This window comes from Vidua macroura, chromosome 6, assembly GCF_024509145.1.
Source record: "Vidua macroura isolate BioBank_ID:100142 chromosome 6, ASM2450914v1, whole genome shotgun sequence".
Lineage (NCBI taxonomy): Eukaryota > Metazoa > Chordata > Aves > Passeriformes > Viduidae > Vidua > Vidua macroura.
Window position 1 is genome coordinate 31,427,514 of NC_071576.1, and position 27,798 is coordinate 31,455,311.

The following is a 27,798-nucleotide window of genomic DNA, read 5'->3' on the forward strand; positions in this document are numbered from 1 at the left end:
CTAATTAGTATTTTATCTAATTTAAAAAAAAATTACTTTAGCATTGAACATTGCAAAGACAGAACCAGTACAAACAGGATAACCTTCCTTCCCTGTCATGTTTGCTATCGGTCTGATTCATGATTTTAAAGTATCTTATAAACATGGATCATATAAAGATAACATTGACTAAAATGATATCAGTCCATCAGGAAAATACATTATTTTCTTTATCATTAGGTACTACAACATTTCAAATAGTCCAGTTAAAGCCTGGAATTAACCAAGTAATGGGCTGCAAGAAGGAAATAAAATTGTGTTTTAACTAACGATCAAGAGCAAGGAGGAAGTAACTCTGTGTCCTGTAATTTCATCAAACGTAGTATGCGAACAGATAAAAGAATTTTTGTTGAAGCACAATGGAAAAACTGAAGCAGCAACCCCAAACAGTTCAAAATGGTTGAATAAGGAAGATGGACACGATGTGAACAAAGAGCTTAAAGTGGTGTACAGAATCAGACATGGAATTTGTTATAGAATCACAAATATCTACTGTGTGAAACAACAGAGTATCACACATTGTGAAACAGTGGACAAATGCCTTTACCCTTTTAGACATCAACATCTACTAGAGTGAAAACTGTACAAATACACAAAGAACATTAGGGGTATATAGGTATGACACCACAAAGTTATATTCATGCTCTCTTGTATAAAAATTTTTAAATTAAAAAGACCTGGAACCCAGGAAGTTGACAGATACCAAAACTTACATATAGGGAAAAAAATAATGCAATACAGAAAAGCTGCTTATCCCAATTAAATTATACAAAGCACACAATCTCTTTAATAGTTATTGTTCTTCATGGGTTTTAAATTTAAATACAAAATAACTTGAAACAAAAGAAGAGATTTTCAATATATTGGGCTAATTCTTAAAGCAGTACATTTTCTAAAATTTTGGCCCTGAAAGCTAATCTTGCAAATAAAATGTATAACACAGGACTGCTTGAATCTACCCTTAACAACCATATAAACCAAGTATCTAAACCAGCAAAATATTCTATTATTCATAGGCTTTTAATATCTGAATATGAACAAGTCCATCAACATTTATTGCCCCAACTGCTCAGCTTTAATATTTTTCCTGACCTTTTAGGATAAACATAGTCTCCAGTCAACATACTCATAATTTCTGTGAGGCCATTTAGGACTATGGTTTCTACAGGGAAAGATGAGTTACAATACTGAAATGCTAAGGATACTGAATGGACGGCTTAGTTTCAGCTGATTTCTTTAAAACACAATAAATTCCCAAATAAGTACACCTCTAATCCTTTTAGTTACAAATTCAGATGATCTTCAAAATGTGAACCACGTATCTGTATGATCTGTATGATCAGCATTGTTAACTGTGTTCAAGAAGTTACATAGGAAGGGATGAGTGGTAGGATTTTCTTTTTCTGTTCCACAAACAAGAATAAGATGTTGTTTACTTATTTGTTTCATTAGGATGAAAGGAAAAACATGAGATTTTTATGGGACAGGCAAATACAATTTGCCCACTTGCCTGGTTTCCCAGCAGGCAGGAAATAACACAAGTGGCCTCTAATTTTAAGTACCTAACAGTTGCTACAAAACTCTGCACCACCACCACAGTCCTGTGAGGAAGAGCCCATGTCGTGGTTTGACATGGAAGTGAATTTTTTTTTCAGGAAGTTGGGTCAAACCAATCAGTGGTCAGGTTTGGATATTGGCACCTGGAGTGACCACTGAAAGTATGGACACGCCTCTGAGAACACAGGGGGTTAGAAGCAAGAACTCCCAGGGGAGCTGTCTCTTTGGTTCCGGTCGTCAGAGAGTGCACACGCTCCCCTGCCCAGCCATGGGCTGGGTGGGGGAGGGGAAGCCACGCGGCCTTGTCCAGGTAGGCTGAGGGGCTGAGGGTCTGGAACCGAGACAGCTCCTGGACGGAAGGGTGGAGAGAAGCGGAGATGCCTTTGTCGTCGCCCCCCCCCCCACAGAGGGAAAGTGACAGTGTGGCGGCACCTGGAAATTTGCCGGCAGAGGAGAAGGAGAAGGGGGGGGTGATGCCCAGCGTGGGAGATGGAACGCTGGACCGAGATATCAGCCGTCCAGGGAGTCTGAACTTTTAACCCTTTCCAGGAAATGAGGGCTTTGTAAAATATTACTCCTCCTTGATTTGTAGTGGAAGAGAGACAGTCCGGGACCTGAGATGTTAGAAGAAGAAATATTTAGGTGGGAGGAGATGATGAAGTAGCTTATGGCTGGACTTTTCTTGTTAGCCACGGACTGAACCAAAATCTCCTGCAATAGAGACTGCATTTTAGGGGGATGCAGTGGTCACCCAAGGAGACCTGCTTCAGCTTCTAACAGCACAAGAATGGCAAGAACAGAAGAAAGCTGAGGAGGGAATGGTGATGCCCTCTGTCTTCGGGAAGAAGATGATTTCTGTTCTTGGACCCTTGGCCCCAGGGGAAAATGGAGGGGGGGGGGACTGTAGTCCCAAGATGAGAAGCTGAACTGTTGTATCTTTGGGTCCATGGCAAAGCATCCTTAAAGGAGCCCTATGAGCAGTCTGTCCATGCACGGTGGTGAGAGCACTGTGACATGGAAAGGAGAGTGTCACACTGGCAGATTTTCTCCGGGCGGTTGCCATGTGTGACAGGGAAACACAGGAGGTGGCACCTGTGTTTCCTGGGGGGTCTGTGGTGCAAGAGAGACTTCTCTCTCCCTTGACAGCTTGAGTATTGATTATCTGAAGGGTGGTAATTTGATCAGGAATCCCGGGTGATGTTTCATGGTGGGTGTTTTAGGAATTGGGAGGAGGAGGGGTGTTTTAAAAGGTCTTCATCCTGGATTTAGTTCATGTGTTTTCTGTATTAGTAGTAGTTTAATAAAGTTTTTTTTCCCTTTGTTATTAAGCTTGGGCCTGCTCTGCTCTGTTCCTGATAACATCTCACAGCATTTATTTGGGGAAGATGCATTTTCATGGGGGCGCTGGCATTGCGCCAGTGTCAAACCATGACAGCCCACTTTGAGTGAGATCTAGGAATGGTACTCCCCAGTTTGGTGCCCCTCACCAAGACTCCTCCAAATGACACACTGCTCTCTTCTTCCTCCTTTCCCTCTCACTTCCCGCTGAAGCAGGATGGAGTTGAGAACTGGAGATGTCAAAAATTAAGATTACAGGCTGAGGTATGAACAGTTTACTGGAAACAGCAATGAGATAAGAAAATGAACAGTAATGGCAACAATATTAATAACAAAGTATACAAGACAGAGGGTGATTCACATGCAAAAATGTTCACCCTGGACCTGAGACAACGAACAATGGAGCATGGTTTCCCCTCTCCTGCCATGCTTTTATGACCAGAAGCCAGAGTCCCTTTCTCCCCACCCCTAACAATGATGTAAGGTGGTACCAAATAACATTAGGATCCTGGGTGAAACTAGGACATGAGGGAAATAGGAAATGCTTGCAATTGAATTGTGAGGGAGAAAAGTGTCTCAGACCAGACTGCCCAGAAGTCCACTTAATGGCAGTCTATACAGACAACATAACTTTCCTAACCTAAGATCACTAATGCCATGTGCAGGGAAATTCTAACAAGTTCCAATACAAGCTGCTTTAGTTAATGCAAAATTGTCTTAACACTGTCTTATTTCCTATGAAGTATCCATGCAGCTGGGACAAACATGATTGGATCGTCATTATGGAACTTCAAAGGGATCAGGAGGACTTCAAAGTACTTTGGATTTATTTCTTCTAATATGATGTCTACTCACATCATCATCTAAATGGTGTTTCATGGTAGAATTAAGGAGTAGTTCTTCACTGACATAATGTAAGAAGACTTTATCCTGGTCATAAGCTTTGTTTTTAAATCTTATAAGATAATCACACTGAATCCTCACCAACATCTAGTATTCCTAACTCAATTACAAAAAAGGATCAAGCAAAAAAAAAACCCAAACAAATCTTAATCCTTACAAAGTTTTAAGTCAGCAGATTGCTATTTTGTAATTCTGTGAAAAGCATGACAACAGGAAATTAGCTAATGAATAAACATACACATAAATACTTTGAAACATGCCTTATTCAGTATTGTCAGTTACTTCAGCAAACAATTGCAGAAGTGGTAAATTATTGTAGAAAAAAGAGGAATACTATCAGAAACTCTTCTTTTAAAATGAGTTCCAACTCAGTTTCATTTAGTTATTACACATTTTGACAATAACTGCCCATCCATCACTGGCAGTGTTCAAGGCCAGTTTGAATGAGACATTGAACTACCTGGTTTGGTGAGAAGTGTCCCTGGCCATGACAGGGGAGCTGGAACTAGATGACCTTTAAGGCCCCTTCAAATCCAAACTATTCTATGATTCTATAGCTTGATAATTCAAAAGCGCTGCTTAAAAGGAGCTTCTGAGTCACGAGCATTTGTTCAAAATGTCTTTCTTAAGCTTCACTTAAAATCCAAAAACAGCCAACGCTCTGCGTGTCCAGCTCTTGGTGGGTATAAAACTGAGCAAAAAAACAGACAACATCCCATGGCAGGGGTGTTGGTACTAGATGATCTTTAAGGTCCATTCCAATCCCTTAATATTCTGTGATTCTATGATTACTAATGACATTATCAGTTAGTATTTAATTAGCCCTTACACGGTTGTCAATGGGATTTTACTGTATATCTTTGTCAGCCTTACATGTGCTCTTGCTCTGAATAAGGATCACTGTATGTCCAAACAGTTTTCCCTAACTCTAATGTTAAGATCTATGATCATGTTAATTTTCACTACTGTCTGTGTTCCAAAGACTTTAGGAAAAAATCCACTGCCAAATTAAAACATGTCTAATGTGAGATTAAGAAGAAATTAAACTAAATTCCACTCATTTTAGTGGGATGGCAACCAATGAAACTGAAGTACCACAAGATAGAATTCTGAAAACAGTTCCTGATCTATTAGAGAACTTCTGTAGTATTACCAAAGTTTTAGTTATTAACAGTGGTAGATATAGCAGATTCAGCCTTAACCGCTTCTATTCCATCAAGGAAAGTTGAATACTACCTTTATGGTAACAAAAGAGACCAAAGACTAGACACAGACAGACAACATTACACCGTTCCACCCACCTGGTGGTCCCTCCATGTAAAGATTTAGGTGAGCTAGAGACAAAAGCATAAGTAAGATTGTATTTACGCTTCACTCAGAGAACTTGTATTTTACATTCATTAGCTACGTATTCTAGCAGGGAGTCTTGCAAACCCCCTGCTTTTCATTCATTACTAAAAATATATAACTGAGTCAGTATTTTCAGCTCCCCCTTATATTATTTAGTCTTGTAAAAAATTATGAATTGCTTGTGAACTGCCAAATTTCTGAAGTGTTGCTAAACACTAACACTGCCTATCAAATAAAACCAAAATCAAATAGCAAGTACTTAAATAAATTTCTACCATGTAAAAATATCCCATGGATGTTCCTTGGTTAACCATGGGCCACATGCTATGAAAACACACTATGAAAACAAAGCCACCTCTGTAGTACCCTCCACTACCAAAAACAGGCCACACAAACCAAATACACTTAGAAATATTTCTATAAAGCTCCCAGCTTGATATATGCACAGAATATCACATGCTGATTTTATTCATTCCTCAAGACTTACAATCAGAAATAACAATCATGCTTACTCATGATTGGATTTTCATGTTGTGTGGAAAGGGAAGGAGACCGAAGCAGATCAGAAAGCTTAGACATTTCTGAGAGATCAATTCCATACAATCTTATTAGAAGATAGAAGTTTGGGTTGGGAACACTAAAGAATTCCTCACTTTGCTTTTCATTTCCAAAACATGCATTTAAAAAAGGAAGTTTTAGACTGTGCAATAGCAGTGACTGATATTGCTGACATATGTGACAGACAAAATACACCACCAGGTGGCAGAAATAAAACACAAAACCAAAAAATATGCCTCATGATTAGTAAAGTATGAGGCATGCTTCACTGTTTTGCAAAGAAAATACACACTAAAGCATGTGTGCTTTTCCTAATGCAGAGAAAACTGAACATGAAAAAAATTTGGATGTTTTGGACAGCCTACATAATCAAAATGTCTAATGTATGTTCAGTTTTATCATCACACAGAACTTTTCTGAACACAAAGCAACAACAATGTTTACAAATATACTCAATACATGCTCACGAAAATTTCATAATACTGAGCATGCTGCACTCTTCACCAACATTTCTAAAAGAAAAGATGCAAGCATTCACTGGTCAATCTGGTGACCTGAAAATTCAACCTACAACCCCAGAAATACTGGATAGGGTGGGTCACAATGTTTTGAAGAGAAATTTACATTCTTTAAAACTCTTGCAAAAAGCAAATACACAGATTCAATTATTCAGTATTATTCTATTGTGTTCACAACTGTGCTATGCAAGAATCACCTTTTCTTCTTTGGTAATATAACAACTTACTTACTTAAATAACTTTAAAAAAAATCTTACATGAAAACCTTTCCCACAGAAACCTCCATAACTCACATTTTAAGTAGATGGGTTACTCCTCAAACTTTACACAGCAATTTAGGAAACTTCTCTGCCATAATCTCAAAACTTCAGAAACATGTAGAAAGAAGAAGCTTTGAAGTAAACGGCCTATATAGCCACTTCTGGTCAGTACACTCATTTTTGTAAAAAGCCATACATATTAATCTTGGTGTGTGGAAACATGCAAAATAATGTTAACACAATTTAAAGGTAATTAAAGCACAAAAGCTAGAAAACTTGAGTGCAATCTACCTTTCCTGAGATGTACCACACCCTGTAGTATAAAGAAAATAATTAGTTTATAATTGTACTGATTCATTAAATTTCAGAATAGTGAGGGTTTCTTAATGCTTTCTCCCTGCGTGGTAACCCTTGGTCCCATGTTCAATATTCCCCTGTACTACAGCATTTGTTTCCTCCTCTATTTCCCCATGTAGTTCTCATCTTTAACCACCAGGTGTCAGAAGGGAACGTACTCACCACAGCTACACCTTTTCAATTACTTTTTATTTATTTTTACAGATGTATTGATGTGACCTTCCAGGCTTTCTCAGGCTACAGTCATAAAACAACAGCAAATTTTCAGGCTTTTCTTTCAATAAAAATACACATGAGCAACTTTCAAAATCTAAATTGTTCAGTCTTGGACTGGTTTTTATAAAGCATAACTGCATTTAAGCATCCTTCTATGACTAGGAAATTAAAATTTATTCATGCTCAAAGAAATTCACAAAATTACCTATTTTTTAGGGATAGAGGATTGGATAAAATAATACTGCATGTTGTTTGAAAACATGATTCTAATCCTCCTTCCCTCAACCCCATTCCATCTTCTCTTACCTGTCCTCTCTCCTTTACTTCCCACTGAACTTCAACTCTTTACAGACCCATAAATTCCTTACATGTAAGGATGCCGAATCCACAGACTGGGAAATGAGCAGACATTCTTCACTTGAGCTTAACTTTTGTTTCGGTTTTGGGGTTTTTTTTTGTTTCATTTCTAAGACAAGGAAGAACCCTCTAAACCCAAAATTTCAAAAATTCTCAGTACCTTAAAGATTCAGGTATGGTGAAAATACGGCAGACGTGAGAAAAGGAGACAAATGAAGAGGGGCTTGTGGAAAATAAACAGCACAAAACATGCCAATAGTCTAGTATCCAAGCACTGTCCAGATATTTAAATAACACGGAGGACATCAGAGTAAACCTACAACAGGACATGAAGTATCTTAACAATAGCCACTGAATTCCCCAAGAATAATAGAACTGTAGCCACAAAAAAACAGCTTCCTATGGAAAAACCAGCACCCCCTTGACAGTCTTTGATGGAAATGAGTAAAATAGTTACTCCTCTTTCTGATTGCAAAGCAGTATAAAGCACTATTCAAAAGCAGTCACCTGAGTAACTTATCTGCCTGACCATTCCTCAGCTGTGAGGGGTTACAGTTACAGCTCATTTACCTGATAGCAGAGATGAATAGTTTCACTTGTCATTTCACCTTGCCAGAAAGGCAACACTAGAGGAACTGCTGCTGGGGACATTCACTACTAATTCTTTCTCAATAAACGTCCTACTTTGTATTTACAAAACCAACCTATCACAGGATCACGTTCACCAATGCAATATAGTAAACAAGTAACTCTTTTAACAGCACACATGAGGAACAGATTTATGACAGAGTACATGTCTGTGCCATAGCAGAGGGAGCAAACTTGGCAGGGCTGATATTGAATTTATCTAAAAAGAAATCCAAAAAGCAGTTCTAAATGCAGGTCCAAATTTTCAGAAATCATCACAACAAGTGAACAGTGAGACTGAAGAACAGGAAAGGGAATTCAGCAAAACTCAGAGGCATTTCTGTTCACAAAGGGCTTCATATATTTCAAAAAGAACCATGGAAATAAAATACAAAGTCATTCTTCTTGTGTAAACAATGGCTCTTTCACTGTGTTTCAATTATATAACAAGAATCATCTCGTAAAACCCTGTGACTGTTTTGGGTCTTTGCGAAATTGGATTGCTCAGGTGCACAGTGCAGTCTATATTTCAAAATTAAAACTACAGTAAAAGAAATACTTCACACAATTTGCCTTTATTATATCCAGGCAACAGATTAATCTTCTCACTAGGAAACTATTAAACTTGGAAATCAGCTTTCCACTTTTTAGTCCACTTCAAGTGGACTAAAGCTGTTCTGTGTGTGAATCTTAAGCATGCTGGTATCTATGGCTACACATATGCATGTATCCAGACATGGCTTTGGGTACTGTAAAACCTGTTCTTGTTAGGCACCTGCTGCAAAACACGCACCCAGACTCAAAAACAATAGGTCTCCTAAAATTACTACATTTCTATAGAGAGTATGCAGAACAAAAATAAAGCAATGATTTTTATTGAAAAACTGGAGCATAACTCTTCTTCCCTCTCACCATGTAAAAATATGATCCTCAGTGTATGGGAAGGCATGGACATTTTATCCCATGGCCTTAGGTCCAGTTACCATTCTGGAACTATGAGGCTGGTCTGGGTTTTGTTTTTTAATATTTAAGTTTAAAAAAATCAGTATTCTTTCCTATTCTGCATCTCTATCTAATGCTAAGAGCCTATAAACAGAAAAGGAATTTAATTTGGCTTGAAAAATAGGTCAGAATTCTTATTCTAATTTTACGGATGGATAAACTGAAACTTGGAAAGGTTCCCAAAACTTTACTGAAGCCATTCTAGAAAGTAGCAAAAGGACTGAAAATTGAACACAAACATCTTAACAACAAATATTAATCATCTACAGGTGCCTATCTTTTTGTTCCTGTCTCAAGAGGCACAGTATGAATGACTGTCAGCTGAGGTGGGGAGGGAAAAGCAAAGGGTATTTTTGTTGCTTGATTGTTTTGGAGCATGGTTTTTGTTAGCATTTTCAAAGTAAATCTTAGCCCAATACCTTCTGAATCCATCAAATCATAGCTGTAGCTATCATAAGTAAGGGAGGAAAATGTCATTGTTACTCTAGAATACAGTATGGTTACCAAAATCTGGCTTGTAATAAAACCCTCAGCTTCTCAAAAGCCCACTAGTGAATCTGACTACAAAACACCAAATTACATGCACCTGTCATGCTCCACAATAAATGCAGTAAAATGTAGTAAAATAATTTACAAAAACTTTATCACATCAAATTGATCAGTGATTCAATCACAAAAGCACTACCTTGAAGCAATGCAAAATATCCTGTTTGGTATACTGCTGCTTGATTTAATTCCCTACAGTAAAATTTATAACAGAATCCCAGAACTAAACCCCAAACACCATACTGAAATGAAATAAACCTAAATTACTAAATTTTTTTTTTTTTTTTTTACTTAGGATGAAACAAACTGCTGGTAGCCACTGTTACAACAACTTTCTTCAGGACACTTAACAACAGACATTGTCTTTCTTTTAAAGACAAACTATTCAAGGCCACAAAGGAAGCTTATGTTAAAGAAAGATAAGAAATCATGCTCTCATCTCTCATCCTTTTGTTCCAACCATTACGCCTCTCTTTCTCTCATGTAAGCTGTTTATTCCTTGCATTTGGGGCATATGGCCCTACATCATGGCCATAAAGTGATTTTCTTGCTGGGAACTAAGAGTATCAAGGATTTGATTTATTTCAGACTTAGCAATAAACCTCTGCCACTATTTTGTATTTCATTCACCATTTACCCAGGTATTTTTTGTCTAATAAGACCTTTATCAGACACCTCCTGATTTTCTAATTTACCCTGAAATTGTGCTTACATCCCCACAGACTGTTCTAGAAATTGCAGCACCATAGAGACAGCATTACCTCAGATTTAAAGATTTAAAGACTGTGAGGAAATTAGCTTTTTTAAATGTTTTAAATTTGAATTTAAAAGAAAACACTGAATGAAAAAATGAAAAAAACCTCACTAACTGAATGAATTTTCCAAGTGGCTTTTTTAACATTTCTCCCGCAGGAATGTCAAATACTTCTCTCTCTCATTACTTTTTACATTTCTGTTTTGCTAAGCAAAAGATTAAACTCCCTCTGTTGTATATAAGAGAATTAGTTTCATCCTGAAGGCTAAAATGGTATTGTTAATAGGAATAACAGAATCTGTACATCTATACCACCTTAATGTGGAGACTGTTCTTCAAACATTATTTTCAGGAGCTGCAGAACCCATGTCTGAACTCCTTTTCTGGGACATGTGTTTGCAAGTGCTGACCTAGTCATATACAGTAGTTGAGATATTCATTATATGTGGATCCAATGTGATGTAGTATCACAAATGAATTTCTTCAGTACAGACATGAATTTGTCTCCTCTATCTGGCTAGATATTTTCACCACACATAATGGCTGACATATCTACCCTTCTGTCAGAGTTAATGCTTAAAAATGTGGTATGTCTCTCCAAGAATTATGGAGGAAAAACAAAAAAAAAAAAACCAAAAAACTTAAAATGAAAGCAGAGGAACAGAAATTTAGGACCAAAAATATATGCACAGAAATGTCTTTGGTTCCATGGAAATTATTTCCATGGAATAATTATAAACTAAAGTACCCTTTTTCTAGTCTTCCAGGACATAAATGTACTACAGACTTTCTGGATTTCAGCTATTTTAGACACACTTCAAAGAAGTTCCAGTTTTCTCTAGAGAATCATGCAAGCAGCATGTGCTAATTACAGAGAGCCAGTTGACAACACAGTCACTTGCTCTATGGAAACACATGCATTAAAGAATTAAGAAAACATAAATTAAACCAAAATATTACAACATCATCCATTCAATTCAAAATTAACAACTCAAGATTCAGATACTGCAGGAGACTATTATGACTGCACAACCACTTATCAAATGCATTAAAAAAACCCGGTGCTCAGTTGTATCCCCAACTTCTTTCACTTCTAATATTCCTAACAGACCTAGTCAGCCTCACACACGTGTTCCTTGTTATGTCCATTTGCTTTTCAGTTTGTTTCCCACATATCAAGACAGACTATGAGCCTCAGGAGGGAGTTAGCTACTCCTCCAAGCTGCTATGAGTCATTGTGATGTCTGCTGCATAGGCCAAATTAAGCCTGAATTTCTTGCTTCCACTAGGCAACAAGAACCATAAGGAAAAACATGACAAAGAGGTGAGAAAAGATCAAAAAGACAGGAATACTCTCCCTCAACATCCCTACCTTCCTGTCATAGTTGTCATAGTGCATGGTGATGAAGAAAGTAAATCAAAGACACAGTGTAGAATTGCAAAAAAGATTACTGTATTCCAACTTTCAAGTTTTCAGTCTTACTTAAATTCTATTTTATCATGACAAATGTAAAAGACAAACATGCTCCCTCATAATATATGTATATATCTGTACCCTTTTAGAAGTACAAAGATGAATGTTGACAAATTTATCTTTGGATATGAACATATATTTTGTCTAAGCCTAAAATAAAGCTGTACTAAATGAATACTTACCTAATAATTCAACCTCTTATTATAGTTTTTATATACATGCCTATTGTTTTGGTAGATTAAACCCTTAATCACATAAATTAAAACACTAACATAAATTATTGACTGAAAGCTAATAAAACAAACCACGTCAGCATTTTTTATTATATGGATACAGGAATATCAGTAGAGGAAGACTGGAATCACAAACATCCCTGCCACACACAATTTTTGAACTCTATTCTGAGATAAAGAATTTTCATTTGATCTTAGTAGTCAGGACAAGACACTGAGGTAAGAAATGGGGTTTTTGGTTTAGAAGAGTTAATTTAAACAATGCAGATGATTAAGCTGCATTACAGCTTATTTTTAAGAAGCCCACTTCTTAAAAGGGGGTCAAGAAACTTCTAAAGAATTGGTGGCTGGAAGGGAATTTTGGATGCAAAGGGGCATGAGGGGAAATGCCCATATACACATGCACTTTGAAGGTACCTACTACTGTCAGAGAGAAGATTGTGAATTTAGAAGTTTTGCTGTATTGCCACGTTCATATTCATCAAAAACCCCACTAACCCCAGCAATAAGACCAACATTGAAAAGAACTCTATTCCTCTAACTGTATGACTCATGAACACCACCTTGCTTCACTTGTAGGAGACTATAATTTCATTTCTGTGCATAATGCTTTAGAACAGTGGCACAAGTCCTCAGAACAGCCAATCTAAGTGATCCATCATGTGCAACTTACAACTGCTTTCTGGGCATCCCTGAGTAGCTGGAAGAAACCAACCTGCCAATCTCTGCGGCACACCTATAACTTTACTGCAGTCTTAACAGAGCCTTAACATGCAAACACAGCCTTTGCCTATTTCCTTTAAAAGCACTGCTTACGTCTCATCCCAGCTGAATCACCAGCGGTTTGTTTTCATTCAAATCCCTCTGCCAGACGCTGGAGCAACTAATGAACTGCAGAATCTGGTCTAGAAAAATTTGACTTAGCAAACAAACCATCAACATGTTGATGACACTGCCACCCAAAATATCACAGCAACAAGAGTAACAATTTACATGGGCCCTAAGCCAGTCTGTCTTTCCTATTCAAATTTCAAGAAAGCATGACCCAATTTCTCTACAAGTAGTAGAATCTGGAGCTTTTGTTAATTCAGTTTTCTTTCTTTCTTTAAGCATATGTTTTGCCACAGATGATTACAGTCATTAGAAGGAAAAATATTTGTTTGGGTAAAATTAAATATAGCAAGCATATAGCCTATAATAAAAATCTAAGAGTAACATCAACTTGCCAACAGCTGAATACCTGTCCTGGTCATCTAAGTAATAGACTCTCAAATTCAGACCAATCTGATGAACCATAAATTCAATTCAGCATATTAAATTCGATTCTATATATTAGAACCATGTTGTTTCCGTCAAGCTAAGTTTTCTCAATCTTCCAACAACTTTTACACTTTCAGTATTATTCCCATGTTACAAAAAAAGAATGATTGGTGCAGAGAAAACTGAAAAAATAAGGAGAACAACTAAACAATAAAAGCAGAAGATAGAACAAATAGGAATACTGTTTCTCAAATAAAAGGCCAGATGAATATCTACTGGAATTAGAAAGAACCACACAGCACTCCCCTGAACAATTTCTCACAGCAAAGTAGTATAAAAGCTTTTTTTTTTTTTTTTTTTTAGTTCCACTTAATACTTTCTAAGTGGTATTTTCTAAAATCTCCAGGTACGTGAAGAAGAGATGGCCTATTGTCTTTCACTTTAATATTTCAGAGTATTCTTCAGTTTATGGTTAATTTCTGAATATCAAGGACTTCCTGTTTTACATTCAAGAATATAAATTTGAACCAGAGTTGTGGTGGCTAAAGTAATCACTTTCTCCCTTGTAAGAAATACAATAATGAAAAACAATGAAAAAATCTAAATAAATATAATCTAAATCATGAAAAAATCCAATAAATATTTTTTTGTACAAAGCTTATCTGATAATTAGCATTGAACCTTGGACATACCATTTCATACACTTGCATAGGGCAATATATGTGGCAAGCTATAGAAGTGGCCTGACTGGATATGAGCTCTCCTCTGTTCATACACATGTTGCAATAATGGTGTTTTCACTCTGGACAGTACCTGAAGAAAATCTGCAGCCACACCAGAGTTCAGCAGGGGGCTGCCCCCTGCACCCAGGCATCAGAAAAGGCAGTCACTCTACTATCACCAATCTGTCACTCATTTGAACAAAATCCTACTGGAAATGGATAACCTAATTTATCAAGAAATACCACTTCTTTCCTCACAAATTTGTACAGGCAATTTTGCACAATATTTAGCCATTCACATTTAAAAATCAGATGCAGAATTAACAAGTAGCAGTAAACCACACATACGAAACATAGGGTCTGTTTTTTCAGATAAGAAAATACTGTGACTTATCACTATCTCTGTATCAAACAAAATTAAAAATGTCGGAAACTAATTTCTGCAAATGCTTCACCTCTTTGTTTTACCTGCTTCTGTGTACTTTAATCCTACTTTTACTTCTTCATGATTGGCTTTTGGTGGCGGCCAGACAGTCTGGAGTCTCCCTGGAGTCTTGTCATCTTGCTCTGAGGGACTCAGGTCAGGCTGTTAAAATTACACAAGAAAAAATTAAAAGTCTGCAGTATCAATTGATTCCAAACAGCAACTGCCATGCTCAGGTCTACACATGTGCTCCAGAAAGATTATCTGTCTCATTCTACTGATTGAAGCAGTGCTCAGTTGGTTGGAAGGGACACAAATAAATCAGTGTAGAAAAGTATTTTTGAGGAGGAAAGTAGCATATTGCATGTGACATGCACTGATTTGTTGAAACTGTTCACATCACTGTGTAGAGCTGTCTATCCTTTGCTGAACCACAGAGGTGGTCACGGATGATAGGGTTTTTTCCTGTATCTTTCTTCCAGAGTGAAATATTCCATAGTGAGCTCCTCTTACAAGTAAACATTAGAGCAATTCACCTAAGACATCATTTGACAATATAATTTTCTGGAAGCAGAGCCAGTTTATGAAATTCCTGCCCCACCCCCTGCAGATTGCTCAGTCCACATACCAGGTAATACTGCCACATCAAAGTAATGCTGCAGCTGTTAATGGGACTGCACTGTCAACCAGAATGCTAAAATTACTCTTTAAATGGGGAAGGGGTGGAGGGGGAATGACCCACTAAACAAGCATTCATTTAGAGGGATTTTTTTTGTGGTTTTTTTATAACTTCAGTATTTCTGTAATCTGATTTTCAAGATGTTACTACAAGTAATTGCATAGACACAACTGCAACAACAGTGAAACCCCGTACGAAAATGGCCCCATAACTGGCCCACAGCAGCAAGGGAAAGGAAAGGCTAGATCCTTAGGCTCTGGCTTTGCCCTGAGAAAATACAGACTTGCACTAGAGCAGACATTAAGCAGACATTTATAAAAGTCACTCCTGATGACTCCTGTGCCTCCTCCCTCACTGTGTGTGATGACAGCTTCCCAAATAGGTTTGCTGAAAGCCACAGGAACGCTGACGCCAGCACAGCGACTGGTGTAAGCAGGAAGGAGCAAGCCAGGATGGGAAGGGCACACACAGACTGCACTTGCTGTACATTCCACAGCCAATGAATACCTGTTTTCTCCTCCCCATAGGTAATTTACTACAAACTGGTATTATCAGTCTACCCAAGTGTTGACCAGGATTTTTCATATGTTTTTTTTTTTTAATATTATATAAGAATAAAAATTTTAAAGAGAGTATAACCAACACAGAAAATTAACTTAAGTAGCTTCTGAAAATGGAATCCTTCAGGTAATTCCCCCTTCAGCCAACAATAGTCTCCTGGGCTGATTACATCTGCCAAAGATATGGCTGTAAGAATTTTGGGTTGGGGGAATGCCAACCCAAAGGTTACTCATTTAATTAAAGAGCCCAAATCACATTCAAAGTCATTTATGATTGTATGAAAACTTTGCATTGTTGGTCTTTTTTTAATATACTAATTACATCTCCATATGCCTAAGAGCATTAACCTTGTAAACACTTATATTAATCAAAAATTTGAGTTGTCTAATTGAAATCACTAAGATTCACCTGGACAAGGTTAAATGCTTATCAATATTTGAAAAGCCAGATATTTGCATGTAAACAAGAAAAAAAATACTTCCTGTTCTATGTCTGGAACAAACTAAGCTGAAAATCACCCACAACCTCTTGTAACAACTCTTATCATAAAATTACTCTTACAGGTAAAATGAAATACTACTTTTAAAAATAAAATACTCAGTGAAAGAAAACAGAACAAGATTGAGAAACTGTTAAATAATATTACGGTAAATATCTGCAGCATCAAACAGACTTAAAGCCATAATTAACATACAGAGAACTGTTATGGAGAGATCTTTTAATACCAGAAACTGATAATTTTGTTAAGTCTTCACTTCTAATTGAGAGGCTTTTACTGTCACCATCAGTTGGGGCTGAAATCTGCTTCAACTGCAGATGATCAAAAATTCTGACAAATTACCCCCAAGATTTCCTCAGCTGGGAATCCAAAATTTGAGATTGCCAGAAGAGGAGCAATTCTGACACTTTGATCATAAGTCCCCACCAATAATATTTAAACAAGAAATTATTTTTTTAGTCCTTCTACTTCCAGATCTTAGGAAGAAAAAGTAATTCAACCTACAGATTTGTCTGGTGGTCCATCCCCAGGTTTTGATTTTGACCTTTCAAATACAGCTTTCAAGGACTCTTTTTCATTTCTCATTTTGCGTTTTAGGGCTTCCAGCTCTGAAGTATCTGCAGTTGTTTCTTTCTTGGGAGGTCGTGTAAATAAGGCTTTAAAGGCATCCAGTGCAGATTCAGCAGGGCTTGATTTTATCTCCTCAGAGGGAAATCGTGGTTCTCTTTTGCTGGAGGCTTTGTTCTCTTGAGCTTCATCACTGTCCTCAGTCTCCCCAGATCCCTCACCTGAGTCCTCAGTTCTATCTTCATTCTTAGAGACGTCTATGTTTAACAAGTGTGAGAGTTGTTCTAGGAAAGTGGGATTTGCTTTAGGTTCAGGTGATTTTTTTTTAATGGTCAAACCTGATGCAATACTAGATTTCTTAACAGGCTGTCGTAATTTAAGCAGAGCTAAATCATTCTCCCTTGGTTTAATTTCTGTAACAGTTTCCCCATCTTCTGTGGTTTGTCCCTTTTTCCTGACACGTAGTCCACTGAAGAAAGCAGGCAGCTGGAAAGTCTTTTCAGCCAGTGCTGTTTTTTGGAGTGATACATTATCAACGGAAGGTCTTTGTTCTTCACCTGAAAGTTCTTGAGGGCATTCCCCTGTAGCAAGCAAATGAGTGAATTGCTCATCCATTAACATTTTGTCTTTTCCATTGGAGTCATACTGTAGAATACCGTCCAGCTCTTTTGGGAGCTGCTTAGAGAATGGTGGGTGTAACTCAATGTCATCTGTATCCACAGTGTCATCACTGTTGCTGTGCCCTTCTGATTCTGACTCTTCCTTATTTTGATTGTTATTGTCCAAGGCCTCAGCAGACAAAGCAGCATCTTTTATCCCAGATTTGCTTGCATTGTTCTCATCAGTGTCTAGGTCCTTATTCTCCGTGTCCGATTCTGTGTCACTTGTTGTATGAACCAAAGTACCTTGCACAAGAATGGCATCCTTGTCATCATTGTCAGATTCAGACAAAGTCTGAACAAACCTCAAATGCTGAAGAAGTAATTCATTTTGGTCAGCTAACTCCAGCTCCAGGCCTGCTTGCCTGCCAGACATTGGGTCAGCTTGGCCACTGGTACTATCCACGCTGTGCTGATTTTGTGAGTCCTCATTACATCCATTATCATTCTTCTCATGCCGGGTGTTAGCGTGAGTGTTTATATTGCTGGGCAAAGGCTGAAATGCTCTAAGCACTGTTTCTTCTTTGGGAGCTGTAGATTCAAACTTAGTTGTAAATCCCAACAGTGATTTCACAGAAAATGTAGTGAGTGGGTCAGGGTCGCTTTCTGCTGTGCTCTTCAGGTCTAAAAGCTGACTACAGTCAGGCATCCCATTATGTTCTTCCATGTTGCGTGAAGTAGAGAATAGGTTCGCTCGCAGTAGTGCTGCTGACTGCTGAGCCAACACTTACTGCGCGCATTCAGGCTGCCGGCGGGGCCGGCTGCCGGCGCTGCAACAGGCGGCCCGGCCCGGCCCGGCCCGCGCAGGCCGCCGGCCTCCCGCGCTCCCGGCCGGGCCGCCCCGCCGCTCCTTCCGCCCCGGCCGTCGGGGCTCCCGCTCCGCCGAGGGAGCAGCAAAACGACCCACCGTAAAAAGCAGTTCTCGGCAGCGTCTGGAACTTGTTCCCTCGCACAAGAGGGGTTTGTCACAGCACTAACCTCGGCTGAAGCCTCGACCAATGGACCCCCCGGGGCTCCGCACCCCGACGGGCTGCGCGCCCCCGGCTCCCGGCGCGCCGAACCCGCAGCGCCCGGCAGCTACAGCAGCCGTCCCGCCGGGCCGAGCGCGCCGCGGCTGCTCCCTACTTCCTTGTCCCGGTGCGCCAGCGCTGGGTGGTTTTCAGCAGAAAATTCCTGACGGATTCCTTTGCATAGTCTCTCCACTAGGATAAAGAACTCCTTTTGTAAATCCATAATCACAAAAAAATGTCAAATGGAAACCCGAGCTAACGATTCTGAAGCTTCCTGTGTCCCCTCCTGAAGCCTTTGGAGAGCCCCCAGTGCCCGTCCGGGCAGAGCCAACTCGGGTGAGCGCCCTTGAAGCAAAGGAAAGTAGGAGAAAAAGAGACTCTCTTCCGATTTGCTGGAGGTTTCATCTGGAATGCAGATTTCAGCCTCCAGGGCCATGAACAAAAACCAACGAGACTGGTTTCATATTACCACTGTCCTTGCCCTGCACGGCTCCTGCTGAGAGGTGCACACAGGTACTTATCAGAGACTGCGGCCGCGCCCCGGGACCGAGAGCGCTGGGCGGCGGGAGAGCGGCCAGCGCCCAGGAGGGCAAAATTAACTGTTTAGGATTCGGACAGCCTTGTCCATCCACGGCACCAGCCTTGGATGGTTCCGAACCAGAACAATCTGCTGACATATTCTGTGATGATTTTCACAGACTTTTCTGCTGTATGTGTGAGATTTGTTTAGTTGAAACTAACAAGAACGCTTGAAACTTACAAAACTGTCTAACTCAACGTTAACAGAAACTACCAAGGATACTATGTATTTTTTATCAATACAGATGGCGAAAGTACAAAATACTCTTAAGCACTATTGATATTCAGAAAGTCAGTAACATTTGGAGCAGGTTTCCATCATAAGTCTCAACTTTCACTACTTTTTTTTTTTTATTTATCCAAGTTAAAGGGTCATTCTACAGTCATCCATTTAGCTGTGATGAGTAATCTTAAGCAAGCAACATGGAGAAAGCTGTCTTTCACAGGGAAATCGGCTGCAGATCACGCTGTTGTATGTGAATACCGAAAAACATTTACTAAAAAGCTGAGTACTACAGCCAACAAGCAACAACAAAGGATCCCAACACATTTAGCTTTTGGTTTAATGTTTAAAAATATAGACTGTACAAAAACCATTTGTCAACAGCAAAAGCAAAAGCCATTAGTACCTCCTGCAGGAACAAAGTTTCCTGAAAATCAGATTGTAATACTAAGGGCTTAGATGAAGCTTACAGACACCTTTTCAATTACAGGGTTGCGTGCATTCCTATAGACAAAGGGCATTGGAATCGTTCCCATCTTTATCTGTGATTTCACAAGGAGCAATGTCTTCTGCCCTGCTGCCTGGCATTTCCTTAGCAAGCTCTGGACTTGCTTCTCCGCTATGCTTAATTATCAGGTGCCAAGGTCAGAAACAACTGACGGGTCATGGCTACCCTGGTTTCTCGGCTTAATATCACAAAAGGAAGCTCTATGTAAAGAAAGAGACACAGAGTCCTTGCCATCCCCTATGCCAAATTATACTTAAAATGCCAGGACTTATAAATAGGTGGAAGGAAGCTACCACAACACTGGTGACCTCCCACAAGACATAATTTCTTGAAGGCAAATCTAAAGCAATTCTAAATTCCATTTTATGGCAAAATAAATGGGGCAAAGTGATACTATTGAACCAAAGTTTTCCACATTTACATCTGTCTTTATGTTCAATTACATGATTAATAATTCATTGTTCTGATAAATTGTATGGTTATGTCTTACTTATTTATTTATATGTCTACTTATTTGGGATTTTATTCACTTCTGATGGATAAACATTAAATCATATTTTCAATAATAGTTTTGTTAGTCACTAACAAATATATACCTCTATGAACAACTTCATGCTGCTTTTTAAACTAAAGATACTAATTCAGATTATGCCAAAATATTTATTAATCTGTTTATATTAATAATAACCCATACTTAGAATAAAACTTCCCTGTAATAAAAAAGGGTCACCAAGCTGTAACAATCCTATTAATAGAAGGTTAATGATTACAGACACTATTTAACTATTTTAGGTTTTAATGGGCTTAGGAAAAGTTTAGTTTAAAAGTGGACTTAAAACAGGAATCTCATACTCTATGTCTAAACAACATCCCAACAAAATATAGCAGACCAGGATCAAATTAGAAGTGGAAAGGATGGCGCTTTTAGTGTAAAGCTAAAGTTATACAATATACTGATGTGATAGAAATCCCAGAGTTGAACAGTGAATAATTAAAATTCCAGAAGCAGAAATACACCCTATATAACCAGAGGTAATCTCACAAGCCTGCAGAAAATTCTGCTTTATGTGTACCTCTTTTTGTAGTAAACTCTAGGAAGTGTGGAGAAACTTTCAAGCTTTTTGAGCTCTAGGATTAACAGGGACACTCATCTCTACATATATGCCTGGAAAAATACTCAAAAACTGAAAGTCATTGTGATGAATGAGTCAGACAGTGTCTGACATTCACCACACAGTCCATAAACTACCAGCCTAAAATATGGCTTTTGTAGAGACCTGCTTCCCGCATTCTGATGATCAGCCCAGTGGAGAGTCCTTTGAGGGACTGAATAGCTGATAATGAAATATATATTGGTTACTTACTCAAAAGAGTGTTTTGGGGAAAAATACATACATCAGTATGTGCCCTTAATATTTTGATATAATAAAGAGGTCATCGTTGCAATGTAAAATGAGATGGAGTCAGTTTGTTGGCAGAGTGTTTTAATACTGGGTAGATCTATCTCATAAGGAAAGTCTCTCTGAACAGGCTGTAACACTGCATCTAAAGGAACAACTTCAAAATCTTTAGAAAAAATCGGTTACAATTATGTTACAAGCCTCTTTACTTAATAAAACTAACAACTCTCTGGTGCCTCAGAAAAGCCCTTAAAACCTGTCATAGCAACTTTCAAGGCAGTCAATGCACTAATTATACAAAAGGACAACCATTCCTTACAGTTTAAAGCACATTTAACAATCCACACCCTTTTTGACCTACATTTCATCACAGACAGAAGTCACACCCACAACCCACTCTAGTTCTGTTCTTGAGGTGTTTAAAAGCTCACCTGAAATAGGTTTTTAAAACTGGCTTTGAAGAAAACACACATTAGGCCATAATAAGGTCATCTAATTTCTACCACTATCATATGGCAGGGCTCAACACTTCCTGACCCCATATCTCTTCAGATATCCTTTTCAGATCACTGTAATAACAAACTAGATAAACATGAACAGGACAGAAAGACATTCTACAGAACAGCAAGATTGCTAAACTGAAAACAAATATTCTATTGTTGTTTCAAAATAAAGAACCCCATATCTAGAAAAGTTTGCATAAGGTCTTGAAAATAATAATGGAATCAAATATGGACCAATTGTGTCAGGCTTCAAAGAGCCCAAGAAGCAGCAGGCTCTGTAGCTCAGGTGGCCTGAACTGATCTGAAGTTCAACTGCCACAGTCTGCCTTCTGCCCTGTCCTCAGCCTAACCTTTACTGTGCAGGTTGATAATGGTCTTAACATTCCCCTGCTCTCCTGTTTGTATCTCCTGCTGATTACCTCATTTTAAACTTAGAATTTTAACCCATTAAATGCTCTAAAAGAGGAGAGGCAGGGAAGACAGAAGAAAAATTATAAGGCCTTGATTTTCATCATTATTATTGGCCTTGTTACCCCGCTTAGACCATTATGTGAGCAGCATTCCTGAGTTTTGACGGAATTGGGTATCACCAACATAACTGCTATAAATGTAAGCAATTAATTTTAGATGTAGCAACAGAAACATAGACATGATAATTCTTATCAGAATTCAGCAATACATGATGTTAACAGAATGTGTGAATACCGGACACATTTGGTGTAGGGGTCTGTATAAATCCATCTGTATAAATGCAAAGTGTTTTTTAACATTTTCATCTAAATTCTGATTGACATTGAGATATGGAGTACTTTAGAGAATTTGAAAAAGCACTGTAATAGCTATACAGTTATAAAATCAGAAGGCACATTAAGAAACTCAGTTTGCTATTTTGCAGGAGTGCACACCGTATCAATACATGTATGGAATATTAACCTGTAAAACCTATCATATGAAAAAGAAGTGGTAGATCTGAGACAGAAATTCTAGGAAGATGTACTGACAGATCTGGTTAATATGAACAGACATACAAGTAACAAAGGGAACAGAAGATCACTATAAACTGTGTAAGTAAGCTAAGTGAGATCTTTGTACATTAAGGCACAAAGGCTGGCACTTAGTGTTACAAAGAATGGAGATGAATTTTTAATCCTTTTCCTTTTCTAGGTTGCTCTCTTTTCATCTTCTTTTCATTTCAGCAGGCCTTTTGCTCCCCATCTACAATATGATATAGTATTTAAAGCTTAAATAAAAAGCTTTATAAAATAAAATCCACATAGTTACATTAATTTACCATAATTTCTTATGTAATTACTAACTGTTAATTGCAATTTTAGCTGCATCTTCGCATCTCACTTATGTGCTTTTTTTAATCTGAAATGAAATGCCATATAAAAAATAGGGTGGAGTTGCATTACCTTCCATATCTCTGTATCTTCTCCCCACCTAAGGTTTAAAATCAAATGCAAGATCTTTTTCCATGCTTCTGGTGTAGACTGCATTTAAAAGTCCTGTCAGAGTAGAATTCATTCACTCTCTCTCATCTACATTATCTATCGCCTTCCAACTTACAGACACATAGAAACATCTTTTCAATAACGTAATGGACAACCTGGAGAAGTGGGCCAATGGGGACATTAAGGGGTTAAACATGACCAAGTGCAAGGTGCTGCACCTGGCTCAGGGCAATTCCTGTTATCACCACGGGCTGGGGATGAACAGGTCAGGAGCAGCCCTGCCCAGAAGGACGTGGGGGTGCTGGTGGGTGAGAGGCTGGACATGACCCAGCCAGGGGCACTCCCAGCCCAGAGAGCCAAACGTGTCCTGGGCTGCATCCAAAGCAGCGTGGGCAGCAGGGCCAGGGAGGGGATTCTGCCCCTCTGCTCTGCTCTGGTGAGACCCCACCTGCAGGGCTGCATCAGCTCTGGGCTGCCAGCACAGGAAGGACATGGACCTGTTGGAGTAAGTCAAGATGAGGGCCAGGAAGATGATCAGAGGGATGGAGAACCTCTCCTGTGATGACAGGCTGAGAGAGTTGGAGTTGTTCAGCCTGGAGAAGAGAATGGTCTGGGGAGACGTTACAGCACCTTTCAGTACCTGAAGGGAGCTACAAGAAAGCTGGAGAGAGACTTTTACAAGGGCCTGTATTTCTAGGACAAGGGATAATGGTTTCAAACAAAGAGAGTAGGTTTAGATTAGATGTAGGAAGAAATTCTTTGCTTATGATGGTGGTGAGGCACTGGAACAGGCTGCTCAGAGAAGATCTGGATGCCCCATCCCTGGAAGTGTTCAAGGTGAAGTTGGATGGGGCCCTGTGCGACCTGTTCTAGTGACAGGTGTCCCTGCCCATGGCAGGGAAGTTGTAATTAGATGATTTATAATGTCCGTTCCAAGCCAAACCATTCTATGCTTCTATAATTCCATAAGCAAACACTAGTGTATCTATATATGCACATACACAATTATATGATACATTAATGTTAGGGTGCTCCTCATCCAAAGCAAGCACAGCTTTTCAATAAATAGCTTTTTCAGATTGTTATTATTATGAATATAAAGTGCATTTAAAAACAATAGTGACAAACGTTTGATAAGTCAGGCTAAAGGTTTTCTTCTAAAAGCAGAAAAGGGCCATAGATAACATGACTGGGTATAGTGCGACTGTGAATAAATAAATTGGCCCATTTTAGATGCCATTTCCTGGGAACATGATTTTAGCTTCAGAATTGCTCTCCAGACACTGATTCCTTATTTACCACAATTGTCTTGCTGTCCAGTCTGATGACTGCACAGGGAAGACAATATCTGGGTGCAACGTCCCACCCTGAAGAGGAAGGGAACACCCAAGGGTTGCTGTCAGCAAAGCAACTCATGCAGCCTGGTTTTGGCCACTATCTTTCTTACAGGCTACTTCTAGCAGGGCTGCAGTCCAGACAGATTCTGATGGCAGCAGCTGCTGCAGCAGCCTTCTCATTATTGTTCTTTTAGCTACTCCTCCTTCAATCCCATGGACTCATCCTGAAGAAGAAAAATAGTCTTGGAGATACAATTCAACTCAGAATTCTGTCCTGAAAGAGAGTCACAGGGATAAAGTGTCTTGGTGGGTCCCTAGTAGTCCATCAGCCCATGCTGAGCACCCTTTTTTTAATAGAAATTAAGACTTTTGTTCTGAGTATTTAAAAAATAATGGAATAAATATTCTTCCTTTTTAACTACAAGAAACTAAAATGATTCCATTTTTTATAATGCAATTAATTAGATTTTTAGACATAAAATATTTCTTTAAAAATAGTGAGAAAGATGGAAACAAACTGTTTACTAATCTCAGATATCTCTTATTTTACTCAAAATGTTCTTAAATGGCCTTCATTTAAGAACTCCTCCTGTTCTGTACAAGGACTTTTAAATGCAGTCAGAGAATCCTCAAGGACTATATACTTCCTGTTGTAACATATATTTCTAGCAGTGATAACAGCTGTGTCACTGTTCCTCTCAGTTCAGTTCTTTGTTTTCATCTCAACAATTTATCACAAGGATAAACCTGTACCTTCACACTGATACAAGACTATTGTAAATAATTATTTTAAGAAAAGAAAGTTAGGACAAAAAAAATCAATTTTATAACAAGCTCAAGAGAATACCAACGGTGATTGTAAGCATTAAAAAGCATTTTAAATGTACTTCTAAGTAAATTCTTGTGTTTCCACCAATAGATGTCACTCTTACACAAATTTTTCTTAGTGTTTTTCTTTGCACAAACTGTATTATGCAATCTAGTCTTTAAAGCAATTTCTTTCAACCATTCAATCCATCCCATGATTCTTTCCTCTTCTTCTACATTCTGTTCCCTTTCCTTCTGCCAAAACATGTCTCTGTAGGCTGCTCACTGCTCACCCTGGGAGCATGTAAGTATTTCCAGTTACATTAAGCTGGCCTGACCTTATGATGAACTCAGGTTGCCCTCTGAAGCTTCATTGTTTCATACCCCAGGAAGTTTCGAAACTTTTCCTGTCAAGATCATGGCCAGTCTGGCTCCAGTGCCAGTTTAGCTTCTCCAAAACTTGGAGAAGCAGCAGCCTGGCTCACAGTGCTTGGGCTGTGCACATGCATGTGAGCACACACGCACATGAGCACATACACATGCACTTGTGCACAGGTGCACACACACAGCTTGCTCCTGCAATGCATTTCCAGGAATCCAGTAATTTAAACTAAACCCCCATCAAGATTTTAGAAATGGCACATCATGTATCTTAATCTATTTATATAATTTCAAAAATTTTCCTCCAAAAATTGCTCTCAGCTGCACAAAGACATATGGGCTCACAGACCATCTGGAAAACTGTATCCCATCCAAAACTTTGCTGTTTGTCAGATATTTTGGAACATGCTTTTAGACTGACCCGAAATCAATGCATACCAAAAATGTAACTGTATATAATAAATGCTTGTTGAAATCCAGTATAGCATGAATACCATCCTACTCACATTCACTTCCAGGCTCAGATGCAACACACTTCTATTGATCTTCTCCTTCTCACTTGAATGAGGACATGAGTTTGATTGCCCCAGTCTGCAATCCAGGACCCATGTATCTTCATCTCTGTTTGCCACATCCAAACTAGTCAGCCGATCAGTGAAGTCATCCTTTAAAGCAGACTCTGCTGGGAGACCCAAATTAAATTAAATTAAATTAAATTAAATTAAATTAAATATTTCTATGCATCTACACAAAATCCCTGCATACAGAAAGTTCTGTATCTTTTTGAAACTCTGGTACACACTACCACAATGTGTGCAATTTCAGTTCTCCTGTTTGTTTAAAGCACAACAGAATGGTATAAAGGGGGTACCAACTCTGTTTTGGCTCAGAAAAAAATCTTTTTGTCCTTAAATTTTGTGGATAGCATAAAAAAATGGGCCACTTGTCTTTTGCCCATATACAGATACAGACTGTGTGTAAGATGCTTGCGTTTTTACCTCTGCCAAGGCACTCTTACTGGTCATCCTACATGTGCTCATTACACACACATATTTCAGAGGTGGATATGAAACTGATTTGATGAACTTTTTGACATTGGCTGAACACAGCCTTAGTGGGGATGGTGCCAATCCACCTTAGTGCCTTACACCAAGCGCATAAAAAGCAGGGTCTCTCAATCAGAAATGATACTTAAGATTTTACCTTTCTCTAGTAAGCTTAAAACATAGTGTCAAGCCTGGTTTAGGAATGGTTTAGGTACAAACAGCCAGATTTACTGGGAGAGGTAAGAACAAAACCTGTCAGCCATTGCTGTACTCCTGTATGTCATGCTGTGCAACTACTCAGCACTGTCCCTCCTGTTCACAGCATTGCTGGTTTATTAGACCCCTCAGAAATGTCTGTTTCTGCATGATAAACTCCACTTCAGCAATGAGAAAACCAATGAATTCCATGAAGTTAGTGTATTCTCTCAAGTGTAGTATCTGACATGACATACATAACACCTCTTTTTACATTCTATAGGATATATACATAGATCCTCTTTTATATATATATATATATATATACTCTTTCATATACACAGACACATCTTTCTTGGAACATTTTACTGGAAGCTTCAGATATTAGCACAATTCCTGGCTGCTGAATATCGTAACATAGCATTATAAAAGGAAGCATTATAAAAGCAGCCCTGGAAGACTTTAAGGCCAGATTTGATGGAGCTCTGAGAACCTGGTGAAAGATATCCCTGTCCATAACATGGGGCTGGAACTAGATGATCTTTATGGTCCTGTTCAATCCAGGCCCTTCTCTGATTCTAATAATGGCATTTACAATTTTGTATAAAAGTTTTATTTTCTTTTTCCCTAACTATAAAGACATTAAAAAAGAGGCACTAGGATCAGAATATGTAAGTATGTTTGCTTAAATATAGGCTGATTTTCAAACTTTCTGATAGCTTACAGTTCCAAATAATTTAGGTGCCACACTGTATCAATAAGCATAGTAAAGTATAATACTTGATAAAATGGCCAATAACCTAAAATATGTCAGTCATTATTGTGTGAATAATCTCATCTTTCATCTTATTCAGATGAAATCTCAGAGGGAGATCCTATCAAAATACAGCATTTC

The 27,798-nt window shown here is 38.5% G+C and overlaps 1 protein-coding gene across 4 annotated transcripts in view; it reads right to left on the reverse strand.

Annotated features, from left to right (window-relative positions):
* The window catches only part of FMN1 (formin 1), a 171,928-nt gene that overhangs the window by 105,071 nt on the left and 39,059 nt on the right, over nt 1–27,798 (reverse strand). For 3 of the 4 annotated variants that reach the window (XM_053980207.1, XM_053980205.1, XM_053980209.1), the window contains exons 3-4: nt 26,169–26,344; nt 14,540–14,657 (exon numbers count right to left, since the gene is read on the reverse strand). In XM_053980207.1, coding sequence (XP_053836182.1) covers nt 14,540–14,657; nt 26,169–26,344 — 294 coding nt within the window. The remainder of the gene's footprint in view (nt 1–14,539; nt 14,658–26,168; nt 26,345–27,798) is intronic. The other variant, XM_053980206.1, reaches the window with a different exon arrangement.